Source organism: Dreissena polymorpha, chromosome 11 (assembly GCF_020536995.1).
Source record: "Dreissena polymorpha isolate Duluth1 chromosome 11, UMN_Dpol_1.0, whole genome shotgun sequence".
Taxonomy (NCBI): Eukaryota; Metazoa; Mollusca; class Bivalvia; order Myida; family Dreissenidae; genus Dreissena; species Dreissena polymorpha.
The window spans coordinates 73,359,528-73,386,869 of NC_068365.1; the positions used below are offsets into that span (position 1 = coordinate 73,359,528).

Consider the following 27,342-nt stretch of genomic DNA (forward strand, 5'->3'; position numbering starts at 1 on the left):
TCAATGCTCCTTTCATATCTAATCTATACATGAAATCAAAGGTAAGTTAGTGATACATTTATACCTCCTCATTACATGAAATCAAAGGTAAGTAAGTAATCCATTTATATCTCATATATGCATGAACTCAAAGGTAAGTCAGTGATAAATGCATATCTCTTTTATACATGAACAAAATGGTTGTCAGTAATCCATTCATATTTCTTCCATACATGAAATCAAAGGTTAGTCAGTGATCCATTTATCTCTTCGCAGTACATGAACTGAAAGTTCAGTCAGTAACCCATTCATATCTCATCTATACATAAACTAAAGGTAAATCAGTGACCCATAAATTGTCTTCCAAGTACATGTACTCGAAGGTAATTCAGTTATCAATTCATACATGTATATCATCCATACATGAAATCAACTTTAAATCAGTGATCCATTCATATCTTCTCTATGCATGAACACGAACTGAAAGGTAAATCCGGAATTAATTCATATCTTCTCTATGCATGAACTCAAATGTTAATCATTGATCCATTCATATTCTTTATTCTTGAACCCAATGATGGATCATTTTGTATACAGGACCTCAATAATGAATCAATGATCCATTTATATGTCTATAAGAAAGTCTTATTTTCTGCTGTCGTAACCAGATTGAATTTGTTGAAAATAGATGCTTTACCTTAAGACTAGCTCTCAAACATGGTACAATTTTTGTTTTCAGATTCAATGCAATCAAACAAGCTCTCTAGCATGGTTCAATGTTTTGCCCTCAGAATCAATTCAATCAAACAAGCTCTTTAACATGGTGCAATGTTTTGCTTCCAGAATCAATTCAATCAAACAAGCTCTTTAACATGGTGCAATGTTTTGCTTCCAGAATCAATTCAATCAAACAAGCTCTTTAACATGGTGCAATGTTTTGCTTCGAGAATCAATTCAATCAAACAAGCTCTTTAACATGGTGCAATGTTTTGCTTCCAGAATCAATTCAATCAAACAAGCTCTATAACATGGTAAAATGTTTGTTTCCAAAATCAATTCAATCAGACTAGTTATCTAACATATTGCAATATTTGTTTTCAGAAACAATGCTACCATACAAGTTCTCTTACATGCTACAATATTTGTTTCCAGATGAACTGCAAACAAACAGACAAGCTCTATAACATGGTACAATCTTTGTTTCCAGATGGAATGTTATCAGACAAGAACTATAACATGACACCATGTTTGTTTCTAGTTGCAATTTCATCAGGCAAACTTTCGTGTATGGTTCAATGTTTGTTTCCAGTTGTTATGCCAACAGATAAGCTATCAAACATTGCACAATGTTTTTTTTTGCCATATACAATACCATAAGACGAGTTTTCTAACATGGTAAAACGTTTATTTCCAGATGCTATGCCAAGAGAAAGCTCTTTTTATTTCCAGATGCAATGCCATCAGACAAGCTCTTTTTATTTTCAGATGCAATGCCATTAGACAAGCTCTTTTTATTATCCCCGCTGATTTTTTTTGGAGAGGTTATAGTAATTGGTCCCGTCCGTCCGGTCGTCTATGCGTCCGTCCTTCCGTCCGATAATTTGTCCAGAGCATAACTCCAAATCTATTCAATTAATTTACTTTAAAGTTAGAATATAAACAGATGGCAACTAGGAGAAGTGCAGTGACCAAGAAGAACCATAACTCAATCTACATTAGTTTTTGAATTATCTCCCTTTATATTATTTCAAAGTAAATTTTTGTCCGGACAATAAGTCTAAATCTACTGAAGGGATTTACTTGAAACTTGAAATATAAACAAATATAAACAAGTAAGAAAAGTGCAGTGACTAAAAACCATAACTCTGTCTACCTTAGTTTTTGAATAAACTCCCTTTATTTAATTTCAAAGTAAATTTTTGTCTTGTCTGGAGCATAACTCTAAATCTACTGAAGCGATTTACTTAAAACTAGAAATATAAACAGATGGCAAGTGGAAGAAATGCATTGACTAAGAATCATAACTTTATCTACTTTAATTTTTTTAGTATATCCCTTTATTTAATTTCAAAGTAAATTTTTGCCGGAAGCATAACTCTAAATCTACTGAAGGGATTTACTTCAAACTTGAAATATAAACAGATGGCAAGTGGGAGAAGTGCAGTGACTAAGAATCATAACTCCATCTACCTTAGTTTTTTAATTATATCCCTTTATTTAATTTCAAAGTAAATTTTTGTCCGAAGCATAACTATAAATCTACTGAAGGGATTTACTTGAAACTTAAAATATAAACAGATGGCAAGTAGGAGAAGTGCAGTGACCAAGAACCATAAATCTATCTACATTAGTATTTGAATTATATCCCTTTAATTAATTTCAAAGTAATTTTTTTGTCCGGAGCATAACTCTAAATCTACTGAAGGGATTTACTTGAAACTAGAAATATACACAGATGGCAGCAAGAAGAAATGCAGTGAACATGAACTTTATCCCATTTTCACCGCGACATTGACGGTATAACATGTTGTGGAATATACTTGCTTGTATTCAACACTGTGTAATATACCTGTCGCGTGCACGGACTACTTTTTAAATGACGTCATGCGATATGCGCTAAAATTAGGTCGATATTGTTTGTTTCATTGATCGAATTATAAGGTCACCCATTAGAAGAAAATGTGCGTATTTTGCAGAAAAATATATATGTGACTTATTCACCATAAGAAATGTTGAAATAAAATATAAAATTACACGATTTTTGTTTTGTTATTTTTTTATTTATATTTACTTTACCACTGAATGATTTTTCATAAGAAACAAAGTCGACAAAACTTAAGCTTCAAAATTATACGACCTTCAACCTTTAAATCTAGTCATATGACATAATTTTTCGCCATCCGTATAATGAATCAGCTGATTGATGGCGTCATAAAATGACATACTTATTGCTTCATTTTCCCCATTTTTTTGGACGATTTATTATAAACGCGACTTATTTCACATGTTTTCTACATGTACTGTATGTCGACATATCTGAATTGTCAATTGATCACATTTTTGTTATTTCGTGTAATGTGCATTGTTTATAACAAAAGCATATACTTTTGACATTTAACTTAAATATTAAGAATGTACAACAAGCCATACACATATCGCACAGTTCATGAATAATCTGCTATGTTTGCTTTCCTATTTAATTCACGTTAGGCATAGAGCTGTGTAAAGTATAAGATGGTAAAAATAGCACCACACTGGAATTGGGAACGTCCCATTTTGTACACGGATATTTTCTACTCATTTATCTGTTGTGTACTGGAATGTTTTCCATTCTTTGTGTATTTATATATTAAATTATTTTCTCGTACAATAAGGGCATTTACCATAGATAAATAAAACATTGTGCAAGTTTAAACATAATTATGTTTGTATGCAGAAATCTGCAAATGCAACTGAGTTTACCAACGGCTATTATTAGATAAACTGCTCCGGTTCATTTGAACAGCAGTAATGTAGAGTACATGACGTAGATTGTGACGAAGAAGAAAGTTTATCGCGTTCATTAACTCGTTTGAATAAAGTGATAGAATGGCAGTCTTTATTTAACTATGCTAAAATAATTATTAAAGACCCCAGATGCAAAATCGTCAATTATTGAGTTAAATAGATTATTAGATGGATTTTAAAGGATAATTAAAGGTAAGATACTAGTTCTTACGTGTTTTGATTTTTGTTTGTACTTTTGTCGTTCCCTGTTCTCGGGGAAATGATTTTAACATGGGCGCCATTGATGCATCGGATCACACACGGCATACCCATAACATTATATAAAAAACAGGTTCTGCGCGTCCTTAAATTCGTCGTCTGAAGTCGGAAAACGTATTGCCCTGTATATTTTGTCAAATAAAGTGTCAGTCGCTGCAATTGTCTGTTTACACGTCAAAATTGTCAAGGTCTTCGATAGCTAAAGAAACTTCAGCGTACAGTTTATTTAGTATTGACAGACCTGTACAAAGTCGCGCCAGTCAAAAATCATAAAAAGCGACATTTAAAGTTATGGTAGCCAGAACTAGGTCGTCGATGGTGTACATGACAGTATGTTGACATCGATAGTAAAGTAAAATCTTTTTACGGTCGTAATGTGTTAAAATTGGCATACTGACTGCGTAAAATTGAATGTAGGCATATGGTGATATTTTTACTTGTTTTACAGTTTGTGTGTGAATTTTTTTAAGACTATTTTGCGTACCAGAATAAATACATGTATAGCACTACGCACAGTTACATTTGTTAGATTTTAAGCGCTTTTATGACTGAATTAAAATTATTGTTAAGGTTATTAGATCTATTTTTGTTAAATCTCACGTTGAAAAAATCAAATGGGATAAATAGAATACTACGATTAGCGTTGAATACAGATAAGTTTATGTTGCTCGGCTCGAACACCGAAAGCGGGGCGCTCGCCAAGGCTCGCGCTTCCGGCGTTCTAAGCCTCGCAACATAAACTTCTCTGTATTCAACGCTAACCTAGTATTCTCTATATAACTCTTTCGGCCGTAGTTTTTTAATTATCTTCCTTTGTTTTATTTTTATTTTTGTATTTACATTTTATTTATTTATAATGTTAAATTATATTTAATTTAATGTCATAGTAAATATTTTAGCTTTTCAATTTTTTATATCTTCCTTTATCTAAGTTTACAATAATATTTTAATTTGAACACTGAAGTATTCACTGTAAAATGAATAGATGAGTTTAAGGAAAAGTACAGTGATCAAGAACAGTCAGGGTTCCCAGCAAACCTGGAAATCAGGGAAAACCTGGAAGAAGACTTTCACTTTTTCCAATCAGGGAAAAGTCAGGGAATTTGGGAAAAGTTCCTGACTAAAACAAGAAATAGGTCAAAATTATGATCCTGGAATTTTTTTCCATCAAGGAAATCAGGAAATTATGTTGATACACAAAGCTGGGAACCCTGACTGTGTATAGTCTTCTTTTTTAACAACCTACCTTCCTTTCATTTCCATATAGTTTATTCATTACAGCATTACTCCAATTCTATATAACTAATTGATCCTTGAATTATAAATAGATGACACAGGTGCCATGTTTTACAAATATTAGTGTACTCTCTCAAACAAATGTTGTCATACAAGCAAACACATTTCGGTGGCGATTTGGCTCTACTGTAACAAACTCTTGTTTCCAGATGCAATGCCAACAGACAAGCTCTCTTTTTGTTTCCAGATGCAATGCAATCAGACAAGCTCTTTTTGTTTCAAGATTCAATGCCATCAGACACGCTATTTTGTTTCCAGATGCAATGCCATCAGACAAGCTCTCTTTGTTTCCAGATGCAATGGAATATTACAAGCTGTCTTTGTCTCCAGATGCAATGCCATCAGACAAGCTTTTTATGTTTCCAGATGCAATGCCATCAGACAAGCTTTTTTTGTTTCTAGATGCAATGCTATTAAACAAGCTCTCATTGTTTCCAAATGCAATAGAATATTACAGGCTCTTTTTGTTTCCAGATGCAATGCTGCCAGACAAGCTTTTTTTGTTTCCAGATGCAATGGAATATTACAAGCTCTTTCGTTTCCATATGCAATGCCATCAGACAAGCTCTTTTTGTTTCCAGATTCAATGCCATCAGACAAGCTTTCTAACATGGACAGTCACCTACTTAACAGCGTGAGAGACTTAAGGGATCTGAACAAGAAAACAAAGATATCAGTCTTCTTCGTTTACTCGCAAAAGAATGTTCCAGATTCTGCCTCTGCTGACAAGGTTGTGCATCCCACCACAATTTATGAAGACATGAGGAAACAGGAATTTCTTTCTGTGTAAGTAGATTTTAAGTGTTTTTGTTATTTTCTTCTTGTTAGTTAAGCTAGATGAAACTTATTCTGAAACAAAAAACTTCTGAAAAATTAAAATTTGTCAGTACATGCATGTTAACATTTAAATATATTAGATTGAGTTTGACTGCTATCTCTTCCTGTTTATCATATGCATTTCCTGGGGTTTGCTTTTTGATTTTATCAAAACAGGAAAGTTTTACAAAATTTATTTTTTGTGGTCGCCTTTTGTCCGTCGTTCGTCATGTGTCTTGCCTCGTCAACATTTACCTGGTTAACACTTTAGAGGCCAAATTTATTGTCCAATTTTCATGAAACTTGGTAAGAACAACTGTCCATATAATATCTTGGAAGAGTTAGAAAATGCTTCCGCTTGGTTGAAACACATGGCAGTTGTCCTTAAATGACATTAGTTAAACCTTGTTAACACTCTAGTAGTCCAATTTACTGTCTAATCCTTAAGAAACTTAGTCAGCACATTAGTTCTAAATATCTCTTGTCTGATCAAAAACATGGCCGCCAGGTGGCGGGGCAGTTTTCCTAAAATGGCTAGAGAAAAACCTTGTTAACACCATCGAAGTCCCATTTTAAGCTTAATTTTCATGAAATTTGGTGAGAACATTTGTTCTAATGGTATTTGGGCTGAGTTTCAAAATGGTTCAGTTGAAAAACAATGCTGCCGGGGGGGGGCATGGCTCTTTTCCTTGTATGGCCATAGTTAAACCTTGTTAACACTCTAGATGTCACATATATAGTCTAATCTTTATGAATCTTGGTCAGGACATGTGTTCTAATGATAGCTTAACTGAGTTTAAAAATGGTTATTTTGTTCGGAAAATAACATGGCCGCCAGGGGGCTGGACTTTTTGCCTTATATGGCTATAGTCATGCAAATCTTTTTAACACTGTAGAAGTCATTTTGTCGTGCAATCTAACTGAAACTTAGTCAGAACACTTCTTCGTCTGACTTTGTGGTCGAGTTCAGAAATTCTTCTGGTTTTCTGAAAAACATTGCCACCGGGGTGTGTCATTTTTATACGCCTGTTTAAAAAAAACAGGACGTATTATAGTTTCACCTTGGCGGCGGGCGGGTGGGCGGGCGGGCGGCGTCCACAGCAGTTTTCGCTCTCTAAATCAAATTGTTTTCATGCGATCTTCACCAAACTTGGTCAGAAGTTTTATCTAGACAATATCTAGATCAAGTTTGAATATGGGTTATGCCGGGTCAAAAACTAGGTCACATGGTCACTTAGTGCATTTCAAGCATTAAGCATGGTTTCCGCTCTCTAATTGGAGTAGTTTTTATCCGATCTTCACCAAACTTGGTCAGAAGTTGTATCTGGACAATATCTAGGTCGAGTTCGAATATGGGTCATGCCGGGTCAAAAACTAGGTCACGGGGTCACTTAGTGCATTTCAAGCATTAGCATGGTGTCCGCTCTCTAATTGAAGTAGTTTTCATCTGATCTTCACCAAATTTGGTCAGAAAATGTGTCTAGATGATATGTAGGTCAAATTCAAATATGGGTCATGGTAAAGTTATCAAGTTGTCCAAAACCTTCAAACGGGCGTATCTTGTGACAGTTTGGCACTCTTGTTCTGTATATGGCTATAGTGAAAACTTGTTGATGCTATATTTGCCACATTAGTTGGCCAATCTATATGAAACTTTTGTCCCAATGGAATCTTGGCTGAGATTGAAACTTGGTCATGGTGAGTTAAAAAAACTAGGTTACTATGTCGAATGTATAAAAAGAGATTACCCTAGAAGTCACTTTTATGGACCAATCTTCATAAATCAGCCACTTTTTCAGAATAGTCTAGTTCCTTTGGGTCTTAGTCGAGCGCCTTAGGGCCTATTGCCATCTTGTACTATTGGCGTGTGCATTGTTATTGTACAAATACTTTATGTTATTTAGAAAAGATTTATATTTAGTTAAAACAGTATCAGTTCAGCAAGTTCTTTAGTAAAGTGTTTTGGTTATCTGTCTTTTATCAAAGGAATGGACAGCTAGGCCTGAAAAATTGCTTGAATATTTTCTTTTCTTTCTCAGCTCCTTCTCGGATAAACCTGAAAACTGCGACATGGAGGCATTGACAATCACAATGAAATCAGTCGATGTGGTTGTCGTTGGTATTTCGGATGAATTTTGTTCGAACCCAAGTAGTACAAAGCTGCTCCTGTACATAAAAGATGTTCTACAGAAGGCAGTGCTGCTGGTTGTGCTTGGTACCACTAAACATTGGCTGCGTGTAAAGGACATAAGCTCCAGATTCGGAACTGAGGTAGGGGAAAAGTGTTCAATTAATATAGTGAAACAGACTGTTGTTTTTGAAAGAAAATTTTGAAGTTCAATAAGTGGAGTATTATGGAAAATATTGACTTTCCACTTGAGGTAGTTCTTTATTATCAAACATTCCACCTTAGAAAGATCTACCCTAACTCTGTTTTGTATTTTGGAAGATTTATGACCAAGTTTAAATGCATATTTTTTTCAATTGCAGCCATTTTGGGACTTTATGTTTATATTTGTTTTCCTCCAAAAGAAGGCATGGTCCTTCCATCTATCCTTCCTTTTGTCCTTCACTCTGTCAGTCCATCCTGCTTTTTTAGTTCATTGTGATTCAATTGAAACTATGTGTGAAGTATTAAATGCATGAGTCACATTTGGTAATTCATGTGTTCAATTTCTGTTGAGTGCCCTTTGGTAACGTTTTTTGCGGAATGTAACTTTCTTAGAATTGAAAGTATTGAACATTAATAGGTGATATTGATTTATATTGCAGAGAACAATAACCACAACTATATATTAATATTTAAGAAGAATTGCCCTTTGCTTAGTGTTGTTTGATTTTTTCTTGACTGGAGTATATTCCTGCAAGTATTGAAGGTATTCCCCTTTTTTAATTGTTAAAGATAACAATTCCAAGAACAAGCACCAAAACTATTTCTCTTCTGTATTCACAAATTTCTGTTTATTTTTTTCATAATCCATCTGTGAGGGCATAAATTCATAAGTGCTGCATTAAAGTTATAAAGAAAGTAAATATGTTTTTTTTCTTTATTGGATAATTACGTATTTAAAAAATCATACAAAGGTGCCCATATTAGGAACACTGGGATGGACTATTGAGAGTACAAATGTACTCTCATGTACTGTTTTTTTTGTAAATTATTTGTTTTTCAAAACATATGTGCAATTTGTCTAATTTTCCATAACCTTATATTTATGTTCCCATCAAGTAGCTGTAAATGAAATGCTGAAAAATGAAATTGTAAATACATTATGAACAGTTTTTGATGTATGCATGTAATTTTCTATGTATAATGTAATATTTTACGGAAAAAAATAAAATTTTGCACTGAAAAAATAATATATATTTATCCTGGGTTTTTCACTACTTGCCTCATATTGCCATAATATAAAACTGAGCCAAATGTATATGGGCCGTGCTCTGTGAAAAAGGGGTTTAATGAATTTGCGTAAAGTGTCGTCCCAGATAAGCCTGGGCAGTCCACACAGGCTAATCAGGGACGACACTTTTTGCCTAAACTGTTTCTTGCTAAGAAGAGGCTTTCTTTAAACAGAAAATAATCATAAAAGTGAAAGCGTCATCCCTGATTAGCCTGACAGAGGTGCAGACTGCACAGGCGAATCTTGGACGACACTTGACGCACATGCATTAAACCTGATTTTCACAGAGCTCTGCTGATTATTATTTTTACATTTATCAGGTGTATGTTGACATGCAGAACAAGGAACGCTATGTATACAAAATACAAGAGCTGATGGAGGGTCTAAAGAAAAAAATGAGTGCCAAGGGAAAGAAGGTATCTATGATTCATACTTCTTAAGTCCTTAATGCATATAATATTTGTTTGTAAATTAATATTTTGATCTCACCGGAGTATAAAGTGGACATGGTGATTAATATGATCAACATTCATCCGCCATTTGTCGTCATACACTGTTCTGTGTTTGATGTGCTTCATAAAATCTAAGCTTATTGCCACTAAGCTTATTGCCACTCTAAGCTTATTGCCACTCTAGAGGCCATATTTTTCACCCAATCTTGATGAAACTTGGTCGGAATGTTTTTCTATACAATATCTAGGCTAAGTTTAAATCTGGTCATCAGTTTCCAGGTCAAATCTTAGTAAAACTTTGACTCAATCTTAATTAATATTGGATATAATGTTTATCTTGTCAACATCTAAGGTTAAGTTTGAATTCAGGTCATGTACATCAAATAACTATGTGGCTAGGTTGAACTTAGGAAAGCATTGTGACTACTTAAGGGACCACATTTTAAATTCAACCTTTATAACACTCTTGTCAGAATGTTTCCTTGCCAATATTAAGGTTGAATTTTAATATGAGTCATTTGCATCAATAGAGTCAAACACCAGGTCAAATGTTATAAAAATCAAGATAACACCAGGTCAAATGTTATAAAAATCTAGATAACCCCTGGTCAAAAATCATACAAATCTAGATAACACCATGTAAAGCCTACAACAATAAGTGTTCGTGAACACTGTTGAACAATGTTGAGCAACTAAAGCCATGATGGCCATTTTAAATATATCCTCATTTTAAAATCTTAAATAAGTAGTGATTACAGTTGTATTAGACCAATAACTTCTTTTGCAATTAACATTAACAAAAGAAACGAATATTTTTAGTGCAAACACATACTATAACAAATTTTGCAAACACAAACCATAACATATAATCTGAAAATCATTTTTAGGTACAATAAAAAAATATCCGTTTTTGAATTTTACCCTATTCCAACTGGATACATTTTTTCAAATAAATAAAAATGTTCTTTATCCTTTTCAATTTGAGCAAGTATAATGTTTCTAATTACATAATCAGAAACCCTTGATATTGTAAGATCAAACACCCCCTTTTTGTAGCTCACCTGAAAATTCAGGTCATGTGCATCCAATAACTACGTCGCTAGATAGAACTTAGGAAAGCATTATCACCACATTTAAAACTAAATCTAACGAAATAAATGATCTAAAAGAAATGGTGAGCTTTTGTGATCACTTGCTTTCGTCGTTCATCAATATTTGCAGTGTTTACACACTAGAGGCCTTATTTATTGTCTGATCTTCATTAAAATTGATAAAGCAAATGTTGACCACGCAGGATGTACAACGGAAGACGGACAAAATGGAAATTTGGACGAATTCTAAAATGGTTCTGATTGGTTGAACATCATGGCAGACAGGGGCGGGGCATTTTTCCTTATATGGCTAGAGTAAAACCTTGCTTACACCCTAGAGGCCTCATTTATTGTCTGATCATTATGAAACTTGCTCACACGATTTGTCCCAATGATATCTTTGACAAGTTCGAAAATGGTTTTGGTTTATAGAAAAATTGGCCGCATGGGATGGGGCATTTTTCCTCATGTCTCAATATATGGCTATAGTAAAACCTTTTTATCAATCTAGTTAAATGACAAACTTGATAAGGAAATTCGCCCCAATGATATCTTGGACAAGATAGAAAATGGTTCTGGTCGGTTGAAAAACATGGTTGCCAGGGGTCGGGACATTTTTCCTTGAAAGGCTATAGTAAAACCTTGTTAATACTCTAGAGGCAACATTTATTTTCCGATCATCATGAAACTTGGTCAGAAGATTTGTCCTAATGATATCTGGGAAAAGTGCAAAATGGTTGTGTTGTTGAAAAACCATGACCACCAAGTGGCGGGCATTTTTCCTTTTATGGATGAGCTCTTGTGATCACCTTTTGTCTCTCTTTCGTTTGTACCTCCTCCCTGATCAACATTTGACCGATTAACAACCTAGAGGCCACATTTATTGTCTGATCTTCATGAAACTTGGTCTGAAGATTTTTCCAAATGATATCTTGGACGAGTTTGAAAATGGTTCCAGAATGTTGAAAAACATCGCCGCCAGTGGACAGGACATTTTTCTTTATATTGCTTAAGTAAAACATTGTTGGATTAGTTCGAAAATGGTACTGGTTTGTTGAAAAGCATTGCCGCCAGTGGATGGGACATTTTTCCTTGTATGGCTGAGCTCTTGTGATCACCTAGCTTTTGTCCGTCCTCCGTTGTATGTCTTGCCTGGTCACTATTTGACTTGTTAACACCCGAGAGGCCACATTTATTGTCTGATCTTCATGAAAATTGGTCAGAAGAATTGTCTTAATGATATATTGGACAAGTAAAAAATGGTTCCGGTTGGTTGAAAAACATGACAACCAGGGGGCGGGGCATTTTTCCTTATATGGCTAGAATAAAACCTTGTTAACACTCTAGAGGAGGCCTCATTTATTGTCCAATCTTCATGAAATTTGGTCAGAAGATTGGTCTTTATGATATCTTGGATGAGTTCATCATGAAACTTGGTCTTTAGATATGATGCAATGCTGTCTTGGAAAAGTTGAAAAATGGTTCTGGTTGGTTCAGAAACATGGCTGCAAGTTGTGGGGCATTTTTCCTTTTATGGCTATATATGGCTTTTGTAAAACCTTGTAAACACTCTGGTTAACTAGACATATTTTACAGTCGGCACATTCAGCAACCCCTCAAAAGTGTTTCATCAGTTACTGCTGGTCTAATTCCCACGATGCAGTGCTTGTGAAGAAGTCCAAGCAATACGAGGGTGCCCTGACGGACTGGGAAAAATCTGACCCAAGGCAGGTGAAGGCGTTCCTAGAACAGAATGGCGTCTCGTGCTGGTTGGACATTGAGAGAACTGGCGGGGTATGTCTTGTTTCATTTTGATTAAACCTTGTTAGTTTTTGGGTGATTGCATTAAATGTATTTAGCTTTTTTAGAGACTTTCAAATCTGTTTAAGGTAGGCAAACATGCTTGTCAATTTTGTTTGGATAATAAGAAAGCATAAACAGACGAGTGAAGACTTGAATGAATTCACTGCATAATTGCTCTTATAAAGAAAATACAAACAACTATGAAAAACATAGACAAATTAAGTAAATTGGATTTTGTGCAAAAATGTCAAATAATGCTCAGTAAGTGGGTAGTTAATCAATGACAGGTTGGTGTTATAATATTATTTAAGCAATATTAAGTGTCACTATTTGTGTTTATATTTGTAGTCAGCTATCGTAGTAGTTTATAAAACAAGCGTTGAGTAGTATTTTTCATGATTTTATTCATTTGGTTAATGTCAGTGTTGTATGTTAGGCAAAATCATTCCATAAAAGATTGATATATGAGGTGTAACTCAAAGTATAACATTTACTCAGATTTGTACTTTGCTTACAGGTAGATTTGGTATATCATTTTCACAGATGTGTTCTCCGATTACAGGTTGATTTGGTATAACATTTTCCAAGATTGTTTCTCCGACAACAAGTTGATTTGGTATAACATTTTCCAAGATTGTTTCTCCGATAACAGGTTGATTAAAAAAAACATTTTCCCAGATTTGCTCTCCGATTACAGGTAGATTTGGTATAACATTTTCCCAGATTTGTTCTCCGATTACAGATAGATTTGGTATAACATTTTCCCAGATTTGCTTTCCGATTACAGGTAGATTTGGTATAACATTTTTCCAGATTTGCTCTCCGATTTCAGGTAGATTTGTTATAACGTTTTCCCAGATTTGTTCTCCAATGACAATTTGATTTGTTATAACGTTTTCTCAGATTTGTTCTCCGATTATAGGTTGGCTTGTTCCACTCGATTGCTGACGGTCTTGTAGAGGCAGAAGTTATGGTCGCCTTTGTGTCAAACCAAGTATGTACATCAAGGCACTTCACAAACAAGTGGTGTTACATTTCATTTTATTGAAATACCTTCTTCACTAGGCAGGCAATCAATGTCCTTCACAAGGATTTGAGCGGCTTGCTGTGATAAAGGAATGGTTTCGTATTTTAAACTAAATCATGAACTCTGTGTAATTCAAAAGTGGCTTTATTTAAAGCTGACTTAATTTACCAACATAATGTCATACAATTTTTTAATCAAAGAAGATTTATTAAATTAAAACAATTTGTATGCTCCCCCAACATTTTTTTTTGGGGGGGGGGGCATATAGTCGCCGCTCCGTCTGTCCGTGCGTGTATCCGTCCGTGCACAGTTTTTATCCAGGCTATTTCTCAGCAATTAATGATCGGAATTCAATTAAACTTTATGGGAAGCTTCACTACCAAGAGATGTGCATATTATCAGCCGGTTCTGGTCGGATGATTTTTCACAGAGTTATGGCCCTTTAAATTTTTCTATAAACTGTACATATAGTGCAATTCTTGTCCCCCCCCCACCCAACTACTGACTGGAATTCAATGAAGCTGTATAGGAAGCTTAACTGCCTTGAGGAGATGCGCATGTTATGTGTGGGTTCTGGTAAGATGATTTATTTAGAGAATTATGGCCCTTTGAAATGTTTAAGTTGCTAAACCATCCATCGTATTATTTTGTACAAAGTTATGCCCCTCAAGACGTTTCCTTGTATCTGAATATATAGTGCAATATTGTGACAAAAAACCTTTGGGGGAGCATCACCCGTCTCCGACGGTTTCTTGTTTTATCATATTTGGAGATTAATATTCATACTTGCTTGAATATAAGACAAATTAATTAAAGCAGGGTATACATTGTTTTTCATCAATAAATTATAGTGCTGATATATTTTCAGTATGTGGAATCAAAGGCATGTGTGATGGAGTTCAGATATGCTCTCACCACACGCCGTATCCCTGTGATGCTGGTTGTCGTGGGAACCGGATCAGGGTGGTTGAGCTCTGAGGTATTGCTTCAATGCCCTCATAATTGCATTTATCTAATCATTTGTCGGTAATTCAATTGCTCAGGTGAGCTTTTGTGACCGGTCTTTGTCCGTCGTCTGTCCGTCCGTCCGTCCACATTTGTTCGTAAACAGACTAGAGGCCACATTTATTGTCCGATCTTCATGAAACTTGGTCAGAAGCTTTGCCCCAATATAATCTCGGTCGAGTTCAAAACTGGGTCGTGCCGGGTAAAAAACTAGGCAACTAGGTCAAAAAAAGAAAAAAAACATGTAAACATTGTAGAAGTCACATTTCATGCCCAACCTTCATGTTACTTTGTCAAAATGTTTGTCTGAATGATATGTTGGTTTAGTTCAAAAGTGGTTCCGGTCCGTTGAAAAACATGGCCGCCAGTGGGCGGGGCAGTTTTCCTTATTTGGCTATATAAACCTTGTATGCACTCTAGAAGTCACAATTTTTGCCCAATCATCATGAACGTTGGTCAAAACATTGGTTTTATTGATATCTCGAACGAGTTCGAAAATGGTCCAGATCGGTGAAAAAACATGGCTGCCAGTGGGCGGGGCATTTTTCTCTATATGTATATAGTGAAAACATGTGAACACTCTAGAAGTCACATGTTTGGCCCAATTTTCATGAAATCTGGTCATAACATTTGTTTCCTTGATATGAGAGTTGAGTTCGAAAAAATGGTTCCGGTCAGATGAATAACATGGCTGCCAGGGGGGGGGGCAGTTTTCCTTATTTGGTTATAGAGAAACCTTGTAAACACTCTAGAAGTCACAATTTTTGCCCAATCATCATGAAAGTTGGTCAAAACATTGGTTTTATTGATATCTTGCACGAGTTTGAAAATTGGGGGGGGGGGCATTTTTCTCTAAATGTATATAGTGAAAACATGTGAACACTCTAGAAGTCACATTTTTGGCCCAATTTTCATGAAATTTGGTCAGAACATTTGTTTCATTGATATGAGAGCTGAGTTCGAAAAGGGTTCCGGTCAGTTGAATAACATGGCTGCCGGGGGTCAGTTTTCTTATATTTATATAGTAAAAAAACTTGTGAACACTCTTGAAGTCACATTTTTTGCCCAATCATCATGAAACTTGGTGAAAAAGATTGGTTTTATATATAACACATAATTAATGCCATAATTATTGCCTTAGATTGTCCAAATTTTCATTATATTATACAAAATTCTTGTACACACTCTAGAGGTCACAATATTGTTTCAGATTTTATGAATCTTGGTCATAATATTTATTTTTGTAAGCAAAGTTTGATATTTGGTAAGGGGGGTCAACTCAAAATATAGGTCACCAGGTCAAATCTTACAAAAATAAAATCACTCCATATGCCAGAGTTTTGGTTCAATAAAAATGAAACTTGACCAGGATGTTTATCTGGACAATATCTAGGTCAAGTTTGACGTTTGGTAAAGATTGAATGAACCGACTCCTCTCATGTGAGCGAACTAGGGCCATCTTGGCCCTCTTGTTATTATTTTCGATAGGTATTTTATTATTATTTGAGCTTAAAGAATATCTATAAAATTTCTTAAGAAGAGTGAGTTTAGCTTGTTTGTGTATAATTTTGTAAAAATGTTTGTGTACCGGTATGAAACTGTTGTTTTTTACAATTCTTTTTATTTGCATATCTAAACATATGAAAACAGGTCATAATTCCTATTTAATATATGGCTTCGATTATTTATCAACAAACCTTATCTTTCCAATCCACTTAAATTTCAAAAAGGTTATTAATGGAGAGCAAGCATTTTGTTGTATAACCAAGTATTAATATGATCTCTTAAAGTTGAGAGGCGCTAATTTGTGTCACTAATTATCGATGACATGATTTTCACATTGTTGATTTCCGCTAGAGGCTGCCATGAATGCTTATAAGTTAATTTACCAGCAAAGGGTGACCAATTTTAAACTACATAGAATGTGCAATTACGCAGTTTTATTATAGGTGGAACAGAGATTTACCGGTATAAGACAAAAACTTGGAAAAATAATGGATCAGCTGCCACTGCACCTGCCTCGATTGCTGACACCCTAATTTTTGATGTGTATCTGTCTTTCTCAATTCATTCAGATAACTCGCAGCCTGTTCAGGTTTTATGCTGTTTGCTGCTCATTTGTATCTAGGGGTTGCAAATGAAGCCTTTAAAACTTGAATCCAGTAAGAAAGGTTTTAAATTAAATTTAACTTTCTAAGGGACTACAAATGCGTAAAAATACGTTTCTGCGTGGTAAAGGGTTAAATTCAAGAACATGATCCTCTTGCTGACCATAGTCATTTCATGATCACAATGTCTGTTCTTCCGTCTGTCCATCATTTTTTCTTTAATATCCACAAATTTCACTCTGTTATTTTTCTTCATTGATAGGTGCACATAGGTCGTCATGCAGTCATAGAAGACAACAGAGAGAAGTGCAGATTAATTTTGTAATATTTCCACAGTTAGTCCCCTTTGTTTAATGTTGTAGTGCCAAGCATATTTCCTGTAGTTTTTAAGGATTTCAAGAGCAATCTTATTTAAACCTTAACGCCTTAGATATGTATGTTCATGCAGTTGTAGTCCCTTAGAAAGTTATATTTAATTGAAGAACTTTCTTACTCTATTCAAGTTTTTAAGGCTTCATCTCCGAACCTTATGTACTGATGAGCAGCACACAACTTAAAACCTGAACAGACTGTGAGGTACTCGAACGCTGTTCTGGTTTTATGCTGTTTGCACATAGAGACTTTTACTCTACTTCTAAGTGGAAAAGGGTTAATTTATAGAAAACAATCGGGCTTTGTATTATAACTCTCGTCTACACATGACAGGTCGGCTTGCTGGGCGTTGGTTACAAGTGTAAGCAGGTGAACCTGCAAGTGAAGAATGAAGCTGGATACCTGGAGATACTGAAGTACGTACAGGAAGCCTTGAAGAGTTCCGCAGGCAGCACTTCGCAAAGTCAGACAGAGGAGGTCCAGAGGAACATTGCGTTCCAGGTGAGAGAAGTGATATCACAGTGATATGGTTTAGTGGGATAGCACAGTGATAGTGTTAAGTGAGCATATTGCAGATGTTATTAATTAGAAGGCATATTAATGCGTCATTGTTATGCGGGCAAATCATAGTGATATTGTTAAGTGGGTATATCACAGTGATTTTGTTAAGTGGACATATCACAGTGATATTGTCAAGTCTAGAGCTGTAACGATTCACCCATCATTCGATTCGATTTCGATACCAAATGGTCCGATTTGATTATTTTCGATTCGATTCAAATTAAACTATTTGCTGCTTATTTTGCAAACTATTTCATGTTTGGTTTGTCCAGAGCATGAATTAATACGTTTGGTATTTGTTATTTAATTATTATGTTGTACTTATAGTTTTTAATTTATTGAAATAAAATTCAAAAACGCAACATTGTTTTATAAGTAACAAATGCATTGGACAAAACTTCCTGTTAAGTTATTCTTAAATCACATAAAATGCACTAGTTATTCTTAAATAACATAAAATGCACAATGTATCACATGTGTTTAACAGAAAAAAACAAACAAACAAAAAACATGTAAGTATATACACAACTTTCAGATGACTTCTTAACAGAATGCACAAAGTTCATTAAACAAACCATATGGGTAACTTACGTCAACAAAACACGTTTTGCAAGTTGCCTTTGCATCACAACCTTCGCAATACCCGAAATATTCTCATACTTTTGATTTAATTTTGACGGTGCGTCTTTTGGCGTGGTTGAAGAAGCCATTTTACCGGCTGATATAATGCTCAGCATGTTATTCATTCATTGATTGGGTGCTATATGGGCTATTGACCAATCACATGACGTATTACAAATGAGAAGAACGTTTAGACTACGGATTTGGAGATTAAGGTTTAAAATGCGGATCAATCGGGATTGCAGTGAATTGAATCGAAATCGGCCGTATTGGTATCAAAATCGAATCGGCGGCGTTGAACCGGTTTTTCGATGCATCGAACCGAATCGTTACAGCTTCTAGTTCAGTCCACATATCACAGTGATATTGTTAAGTTGGAATATCACAGTGATTTTGTAAAGTGAAATATCATAGTGATAGTGTCATTGTAATAGCACAGTGATAGTGTTAAGTGAGCTTATTACAGTGATATTGTTTTGTTGAGATGTTAGTGATTTTGTTAAATGGGCATATCACAGTCATAATATAAAGTCTGGATATTAAAGTGGTTTCGTTGAGTTGACATCTCACAGTGATATTGTGAAATGGGCATTTCACATTGATATTGCACAATGGAGATATGACATCTAGTGATGAAACAAAATCAAGTGTGTTTCTGTTATTGTCAGCCCTTATGCAATACAGCTAATACCTAGTCGATTTCCATAAACCTTAATTTACAAACTTGTCATTGTCCTGTATATCACTTACGTTGTATGCGTACAGGAAGTATTGGAGCTGACCCAACGGAAGATGTTACGCCACATAACATCACGGTTCATTAGCAACGACCTGGAACCCTATCCAAATCTTTTCGTCGTAGACTACATAAGCGAGGCAGAAAAGGAGTATGCAGCAAAGGTGCGTGAACAGAAAGAGAGGGGGCAGAAAGGCATTACCAAGGGGAATGGTGATTGTCCTGAAACTGAGGAAACTGTTGACAAAAGTCTGGTAAGGTGTTTGTATTTGAAGTATTTAATAGAAGTGTTAAGTCAATTAGCGTAAAAGGCCTAGATAATTCCTGATTAATTTAACCCTGTTTCCATCAAAAATTTGTTTAATACTAATTTGTTTTTACTTTTTGCTTTTAAGATTTATTGAGCTTTGTTCTTGTGGTATGAATTAAATCACAATGACTTTAAGATATTAGTTATTGGTTGAAAAAGTTGTACTGCAGTCTGCCAATATAGTTAACGTAATTAACTGCAAGAAATATTTGAGCTGTCCTCTGTGAAAAGGGGGTTAAATGCATGTGCGTAACATATCATCCAAGATTAGCCTGTGCAGACCACACTGGCTAATCAGGCACAACACCATCCACTTTTATGGTATTTTTGGTTTAAAGTCAGTCTCTTCTTAGCGAAAATCCAGTTTGGGAAGAAAGTGTGTGAGACAACACTTTACGAACATGCAGTAAACCCCCCTTTCACAGAGCACTGCCATTTCTTGTATACCTTCTTAACTATGTATTAATGCCTGGTTTTAGAGTTCAGCTGATGCGATGCAGTTCAAATATTGCTTCCGTCTGCTGTGTGAGAACCCAAGGGTAAGTTGGGAATTTGGTACAATCTACATTCCTATGTATTTATGGTAATAGTCAGGGATCATATTTTTGTCGGTTTTGTCGGTTCTAGACCGATTGAGGTCATGAAAGACCGATTGAAAATCCCAAACAGTCGGTCTGATTCTGTTTGCTAAAATTCCCATGTCATGAAATCGATTACACAGTGCACACCCTAATTACATTCTTATCTCGATTATGTGTGATAAACCATTCGCTGCAGTCTCTAAACCGGTCAGGACCAGATTTTTGCACGTCAGCCGACTAGTATCAGAGTATGGCCCCAAGCAGCGAAGATTCGCGCGGCTGTGTATTAGTCACGCGTGAATAACCCCGTGTCAATATCAATCGATAATTTCACTGGCTCATACCTAGCACAATCGGTCCGTAAGGTGTACTCGTCCAGGACACGGAGTGTATACTAGAGTCCGTGTACAGGATAAAATCGTTGACAGTTACTTCGGAGATACAAACCTCATTGTTATCCTCGTGGAAATTGTGCATTTCATGCATGATACAGTAAACTGTCATATAAACAAAGAAGAAAATCGGATATTCTGCAATAATTGTGGGCGGACCTTGTACCTTGAAAGCACGCGCTGTAATTAAACAAAATATGTCGATACATTTTCCACCAGCGTAATAATTCGGCAATAAATAAATAAATAAAAGTCATGGATCTGATCGACAGAACAGCCGAAAGTTATTTTTATGGGCGGAACTTCACATAAAATAGTACACTAGAAAAATAATTTACATTGTATAAATCTTCAGTAAAAATCGTGTTAGAATCGAAATAATTCGTGTTCTTTATTGTTTGTTGTTGAATAACCCACGACCGAAAGTTTAGATGCGTGGTTTCAAATCATATAATCCCTACGCATCTATCGGTCGTGGGTTATTCGACTACAAACTATAACGTACATGAATTATTTCTTAAATATTTGGTTTTGTTATTGTCAGTAACAATCCTACGCACAGACATTTGTTGGGTTCAATGCATGTTTGTAAGCTATTATCGAGTTGACAACGATTTAAAACATCGGTAGATTTAAGCAGAATAATAATCATGACGATTAACGATGAAAAACAGTCAGATAAAACAGCACACGAAACAACCAATGTCAATGAAATAGCAAATGATAAAACAAAATGAGAAAACTCGTATGTTCCGTTTCAAAATAATGCCTAAGGGAATTTAACTTGTTCATTTATTATACCATCTTCATGAATAGCAATATCAATGGCATATATTTTAACGTAATTTGACATGATTTCGGATATAAATTTTCGGACACTTTTCCCCATTTAAATCCGGACCGATTGATGTTGCGGGAAAATATGATCCCTGGTAATAGTTATTACTTTATAACTTTATTGTGTATGGAGGTATAGAATATAGATATTTACAAAACTGTGAAAACTACAGGTTCATAATCAGGAGACCAACCCTTCTTACTTCACGGTTTTCTTTTACTGGCATTTAATGCATTAGTAGACTTTCCAGTATTCTATCAACACCATCTGACAATAGTATATACATTATTGTTATGCAGCACAAACCATCAAAATATGTTTTCAAATGTTGTTTTTTTACAACAAAACTCTTTATGTATTGCAATGGTGTTTGTACACTTTAAACATACAATTTTATATCCCAAATGTGAAGATCAATATTTTTTGTTAATGCGAAATATTGAACCCACTGAAATCTTAAGTGAATTGGTACAAGCATTCTGATTGATCAATATTGGTCTTGGTTTTAAATATTAAAACCATGGAAATCAGAGTTAAAAGGTTACAAGAATTATGTTGATTGGTCAATGTGATTCTAAATCTTAAGTACTTAACCTATAAAAATAAGAAGTCAATTGTTACAAGTGCTCTTATTGGTCAATATTATTATATATCTTCAGTTTATAACCAATTGTAACCAGAGTATGAATGTTACTAGCATTCTGATTGGTCAATAATTCTAATTAAGTTAGACATAATTTGAAGATAAAAAATCTTTAATATAGTGCAACCTGGACCACACTATGGAATTGCTAATAATGAAACCTCTTCCCACTCAGAACCAAGTTGAAAATGGCTATGTGCAAAAAGTATAAAACCAGAACTGCCTGTGAGTAACTTGAACTCTGTTCAGGTTTTATTATGTTTCCTGCTCACCAGTATCTAAGAGTTTAAAATGAAACCTTTAAAGCTCTAATCTAGTTAGAAAGGTCTATGATTGAATTAACTTTCTAAGGGACTTAAAATGCATCAAAATATGTACCAAAGCGATAGATGGTTAAATAATACAAAAACAAGAATGAATCCACTATCCATCTAGGGCTGGCATGTTATGCCAACCATGATCCCGTACAACGACGACACCAGTTCGGAAGAAAAGAAGAATCTGATTGAAACAGCAGCGCCATACCTGAGCCGCGTCTATGCAATCATCCGGCATGGCAACGTGAAACTTGAATGCCTTGCGACGCCAGATGGAGAGCTGTTTCTGCAGAAACTGGAAGAGGTAACTACACACTTTGCTAATACCGTGATATGTTGATAATCCCCGGCAGTCGCTTTTTAAATCTAAGCAATACAGAGAAATACTGACCTTTCAAACCTAGTTACCGTTTAAACATTATTGTTTTAACTCAAAAATAAGTAAAGGCAGTGGAATTGCAAGAGTTTAGGAAATGTTTTTTTAGTTTTTACATCTGTTAATGAAATTTGTTAACATTCCTATTATGCGGAAAACAATTTTCCCGATTGAGTTCGACCGGTACTGGTACTGCCAAAGTGGTGAGGAAAAACGCTGTATGAATGGCTTGTTGGCTTTGATTTACCATTCCAACAATTTATTTGATACCCTCTGATCTTTTATTTACTAAGAACCAAAATTGTGTTTTGAAATGCATAGATTTTAGGTTTAAGTTGTTGGCTTACGTCCATCTAATGTTACTGAAAATGTTTGCTGTAGCGTTTTACTACTATGATTAAAATCACAAAATAGTACTGTTTAAAACAACAGAGGGTCATCTTAAAAGTTTTCAAAAGTTTTATTATGTGTTTACTTGAATGTATTATGTTTTATTTACACTTGTGTTTTTAAAAATCAATAATCTAATTGAGCACAGTAAGCTGTATTTAATTTATGCAATACCAAACAACTGCACTGCCTTCAGTTCTTTGATTTTAATACACCTGTGAAATTCACTTTGTGTTCATGACTTTCAGGCAGGGGTCAATAGCAGCGACTTTGAGCAAGAGTACCTCGCTCTGAGGTCCGTTGTGATGGGATTTGACAAGGCCCACTCCATGGCCCATCTGTCACGGTGAGTGAGCATGTCTTGCGTATCATGTGCATAAATTGACTTACCACTATTTGATCAAGAAACATGCAAACTAAGTTGACAGAAAGCAAATACACCGTGCTCTGTGAATAGGGGATTTATTGCATGTGCGGAAAGTGTCTTCAAAGATTAGCCTGTGCAGTCTGCACAGGCGTATCAAAGGTTTAAGGTGCGGTTTACAGGCTGCTTCGATAACGTATGCATCTTCAGCCGACTTCGACATTAACCCCCGATCACTGGCATTTGAGTCGTCTGTGTACATATCAGGGACGATACTTTCCGCCTAAACTGAATTTTTGCTAAGAAGAGACTTTGTTTAAACAGAAAATATCATGAAAGCGGAAAGTGTCGTCCCTGATAAGCCTGTGCGGACTGCACATGCTTATCTGGGACGACATTTTACGCACATGCATTATACCCCCTTTTCATAGAGAACGGCCCACATATTGTATCCCAAATGTATTACAAATCCTCTCTGTCAAACAAAGAACTCCATGCGTTTTGAATAAGTATCAATCAAAGTCTGTGGCAAGACAAATTATAAAGTGAATGAATCAACTCTATTCGCTTTTTAATTAAGAACATCACTGGATCATCTGTATAGTAGATGTCAAAGAAGGGGAACGTTAAATACAGATACCAAGAAGGCACTGTTTTAAACCAATCAAAAGCCATGCATAAAGTCCGTGCAATTTATAATTAATTTATTCACTAAATGGCTGCCTGTTTACCATTTAATTTGATCAAAATAAACGGTGTTTTTCTTAATGAAGTAATGTAAGCAAAAATCAAAAACAATAAAGCATTGATGTCAGGTGTCAAGTAAACGGTAAGATGTTCTGGCTTTGCGAGGAACACAAGATTGTAACACGTAGCAAGACCGAAGCAAGGTACCAGGGCAAGGGTATCATACGAGAGGAAGCCATTCCAATGTCAGGTATGTAGGATATCACTTTTTTAACGTATTACGTTGTTTATGCATTCTCCCAGCCTCCAAGAGGTGATTTCTGGACCAATGTTGAGGAATTTTTGGATGCCTAGCAAGCATATATGGAGACCTTGTTGGGATTGTAATTTGGACTTGTTAGATAAAGGTCACAGTTACTAAAAATATAAACAAATTAGTACATGTATTAATACCTGATTTGTGCTTTTATCCCCGCCAAGCGGATACAAATTTAATTGGCATTGTCCGTCAGTCTGTCCGTCCATCCGTCTGTCTGTCTGTCGCAAAAAATGTACTTGTGGGGGATATCAATTCAAGTAATTGGCTTGTTATGTTGGCTCAAACATATTTATTCAAGACTGTGTTTACAACACAAGTTACAAACATCTTATGTTTACAGGATTGGAACGTTAGCTAAAATAGAAGGGTTCCTTTCCTCAGTAATATATTTACAAATGTAGTGACGTTAATTGCATTTTAAACACAAAACAATTAATAATGATTCGGGGTTAAACAAATTTGTGAGCATAATTGGAATGAAAATTATTTTTAAAATGTTGAAACAGTGTATGAACAAAACAAATGAAGATGTCATTAAAATCAAAGAAAGTATTTGTTAACAGAATGCTTGTTGAAAAAGTGTATGTGGGTAGCGTACATGAAGGCATTGTCTGGTATCGCATTTGGGTTCAGTAGATTTAAGCACTTCACAAATTAAACCCCGGGTTAAAGTAACTGTTACTAAACAATATATGCGCCGTGCTGTGTGAAAAAGGGGTTTTAATGCATGTGCATAAAGTGTCGTCCCAGATTAGCCTTTGCAGTCTGCACAGGCTAATCAGGGATGACACTCTCCGCCTTAACTGGATTTTTGCTAAGAAGAGACTTTCTTCAAAAAGAAAATATGAAAGTGGAAAGTGTCGTCCCTGATTAGCCTGTGCGGACTACCCAGGCTAAACTGGGACAACTATCTACACACATGCATTTATCCCCCTTTTCACAGAGAACGACTCATGTATATAAAATATTGTAAATAGATTCAGTGTTGATGTAGATATGCACTGAACTTTTGTGTGTAAGTAGCTTTTGTGCCGACCTAGCTTTTGAGTTAATTTGCCACCTATTTTTTGTCAAGATAAAGCTGCATAGAGCTAAGAGAAGAACTTGTTTTGATGGACTTATGGCATGATAATGTGTTTGAAGATAGTTTACCCGTTTTCCTAGTGGGCTTTGCTTTTTATATTGATTATTAAATTAATAAGTCAAACGTTGTTAACCTGGTTTCATTGCATATCCATAGTTCTTTTGAGCTTTGATCAATGTTATCCTTATTAAAAGCAGGTCATGTGAAGTGAAAAGGTAGGTCACATATTCAAATTGAAAAAAAAATCTGAACAATCTAGAGGTCGTATTTACAGCCCAATCTTCATGAAACATGGTAAGATCATATGAACCAATACGGTCTTCATCAAAGTTTCAAAAGGTAAATGTGGTGTGAAATGGTAGGTCAATAGGTTATATTTAAGAAATAAAGTCACTTTGATTTACCAATCTTCATGAAACCTTGCCAGAACATTTGTTCATGGTATCATTTCACTCATATTAATAATTATGGCCAATATGTGCATTAAATGTGTATGTAGATTTCACATTCTATCCAGACATACCTGAGACGTATGCATATGTTGAACAAGATACTCCAGTGAGTCAATCAAAAGAGTCCAGTCAGAAGAAGATCTTTCGGAAGCATCTGAGCAAGCAGCAAGCACCAAGCTTGAAGAGACAGACCAGTCAGATGTGTAGTGTAATGTGACCACCTTGCAATCATTGCCGGTCATATGTACATTGCTATGTAGCCACCTTGCATACATGACTAGTCAGATGTGTGGTGTATTTTAACCACCTTACATACATGACCTGTAAGATGTGTACTGTAATTTAACCACATATCATACATGACCAGTCAGATGTGTGGTGGATTGTAACCACGTTGCAAACACGACCAGTCAGATGTGTGGTGTAATATGCATTTTATTTAAACAAGCAAAATAACTTCGCTAAAAAAATATGTATGTTCTCTTATTGATAGTGATCAATCAAGATTGGGCAATTAATAAAGCATTTGTAACGGTTTTAATTGATCATTGATCAAAAACATGTATTACCAAGGACCTTTGAAATATTGACCAAAATCAAAAGCATGCACTGTGTAAGAGGAAGTGCGTTAGCTTTTGCATTAAAGGGTACCAGGTTCAAATCTTAGGGTAGGAGTTTTATTTCAATATTGTATTGTTATTATTATTATTATTATTATTTGAAACTGTTAAGTTCTTTGCAGTTGTGTAGGCAATTATTTGTTTAATGGCATTCTGTGAACAAATCCTTTTTAGACTGTGATCATCATTTTTGTTTCCTTGGATATGCTCGAGTGCATGGTTTGAGTTTATTCGCTTTTTTGGTAAAAGACATGAAGCATAATAGATTATATATTGAACTGTATTGATGTATGGCAATTACCTGGAATGATTTGTCTTGTGTACCATGAATGATTTTTAGCTCATCTATTTTTTGAAAAAAAATTATGAGCTATTGTCATCACCTTGGCGTCGGCGTCGGCGTTGGCGTTGGCGTTGGCGTCGGCGTCCGGTTAAGTTTTGCGTTTAGGTCCACTTTTCTCAGAAAGTATCAATGCTATTGCATTCAAACTTGGTACACTTACTTACTATCATGAGGGGACTAGGCAGGCAAAGTTAGATAACTCTGGCGTGCATTTTGACAGAATTATGTGCCCTTTTTATACTTAAAAAATTGCAAATTTTGGTTAAGTTTTGCGTTTAGTTCCACTTTTCTCAGTAAGTATCAATGCTATTGCATTCAAACTTGGTACACTTACTTACTATCATGAGGGGACTGGGCAGGCAAAGTTAGATAACTCTGGCATGCATTTTGACAGAATTATGTGCCCTTTTTATACTTAGAAAATTGACAATTTTGGTTAAGTTTTGTGTTTAGGTCCATTTTATTCCTTAAGCATCAAAGCTATTGCTTTCATACTTGCAACACTTACTAACTATCATAAGGGGACTGTGCAGGCAAAGTAATGTAACTCTGACTGGCATTTTGACAGAATTATGTGCCCTTTTTATACTTAG

The 27,342-nt window shown here is 35.3% G+C and overlaps 1 protein-coding gene across 1 annotated transcript in view; it reads left to right on the top strand.

Moving 5' to 3' along the window:
* Positions 1-26,742, top strand: part of LOC127850014 (uncharacterized) — a 116,576-nt gene extending 89,834 nt beyond the window's left edge. The window contains exons 40-52 of the mRNA XM_052382741.1: positions 5,622-5,826; positions 7,896-8,127; positions 9,578-9,673; positions 12,397-12,594; positions 13,526-13,597; positions 14,499-14,609; positions 17,449-17,616; positions 19,063-19,287; positions 19,823-19,882; positions 22,233-22,418; positions 23,129-23,226; positions 24,060-24,181; positions 25,852-26,742. Of these exons, the coding sequence (XP_052238701.1) occupies positions 5,622-5,826; positions 7,896-8,127; positions 9,578-9,673; positions 12,397-12,594; positions 13,526-13,597; positions 14,499-14,609; positions 17,449-17,616; positions 19,063-19,287; positions 19,823-19,882; positions 22,233-22,418; positions 23,129-23,226; positions 24,060-24,181; positions 25,852-26,003 (1,925 nt within the window). The 3' untranslated portion in view covers positions 26,004-26,742. The remainder of the gene's footprint in view (positions 1-5,621; positions 5,827-7,895; positions 8,128-9,577; positions 9,674-12,396; positions 12,595-13,525; positions 13,598-14,498; positions 14,610-17,448; positions 17,617-19,062; positions 19,288-19,822; positions 19,883-22,232; positions 22,419-23,128; positions 23,227-24,059; positions 24,182-25,851) is intronic.
* The last annotated feature ends 600 nt before the right edge of the window (positions 26,743-27,342 follow it).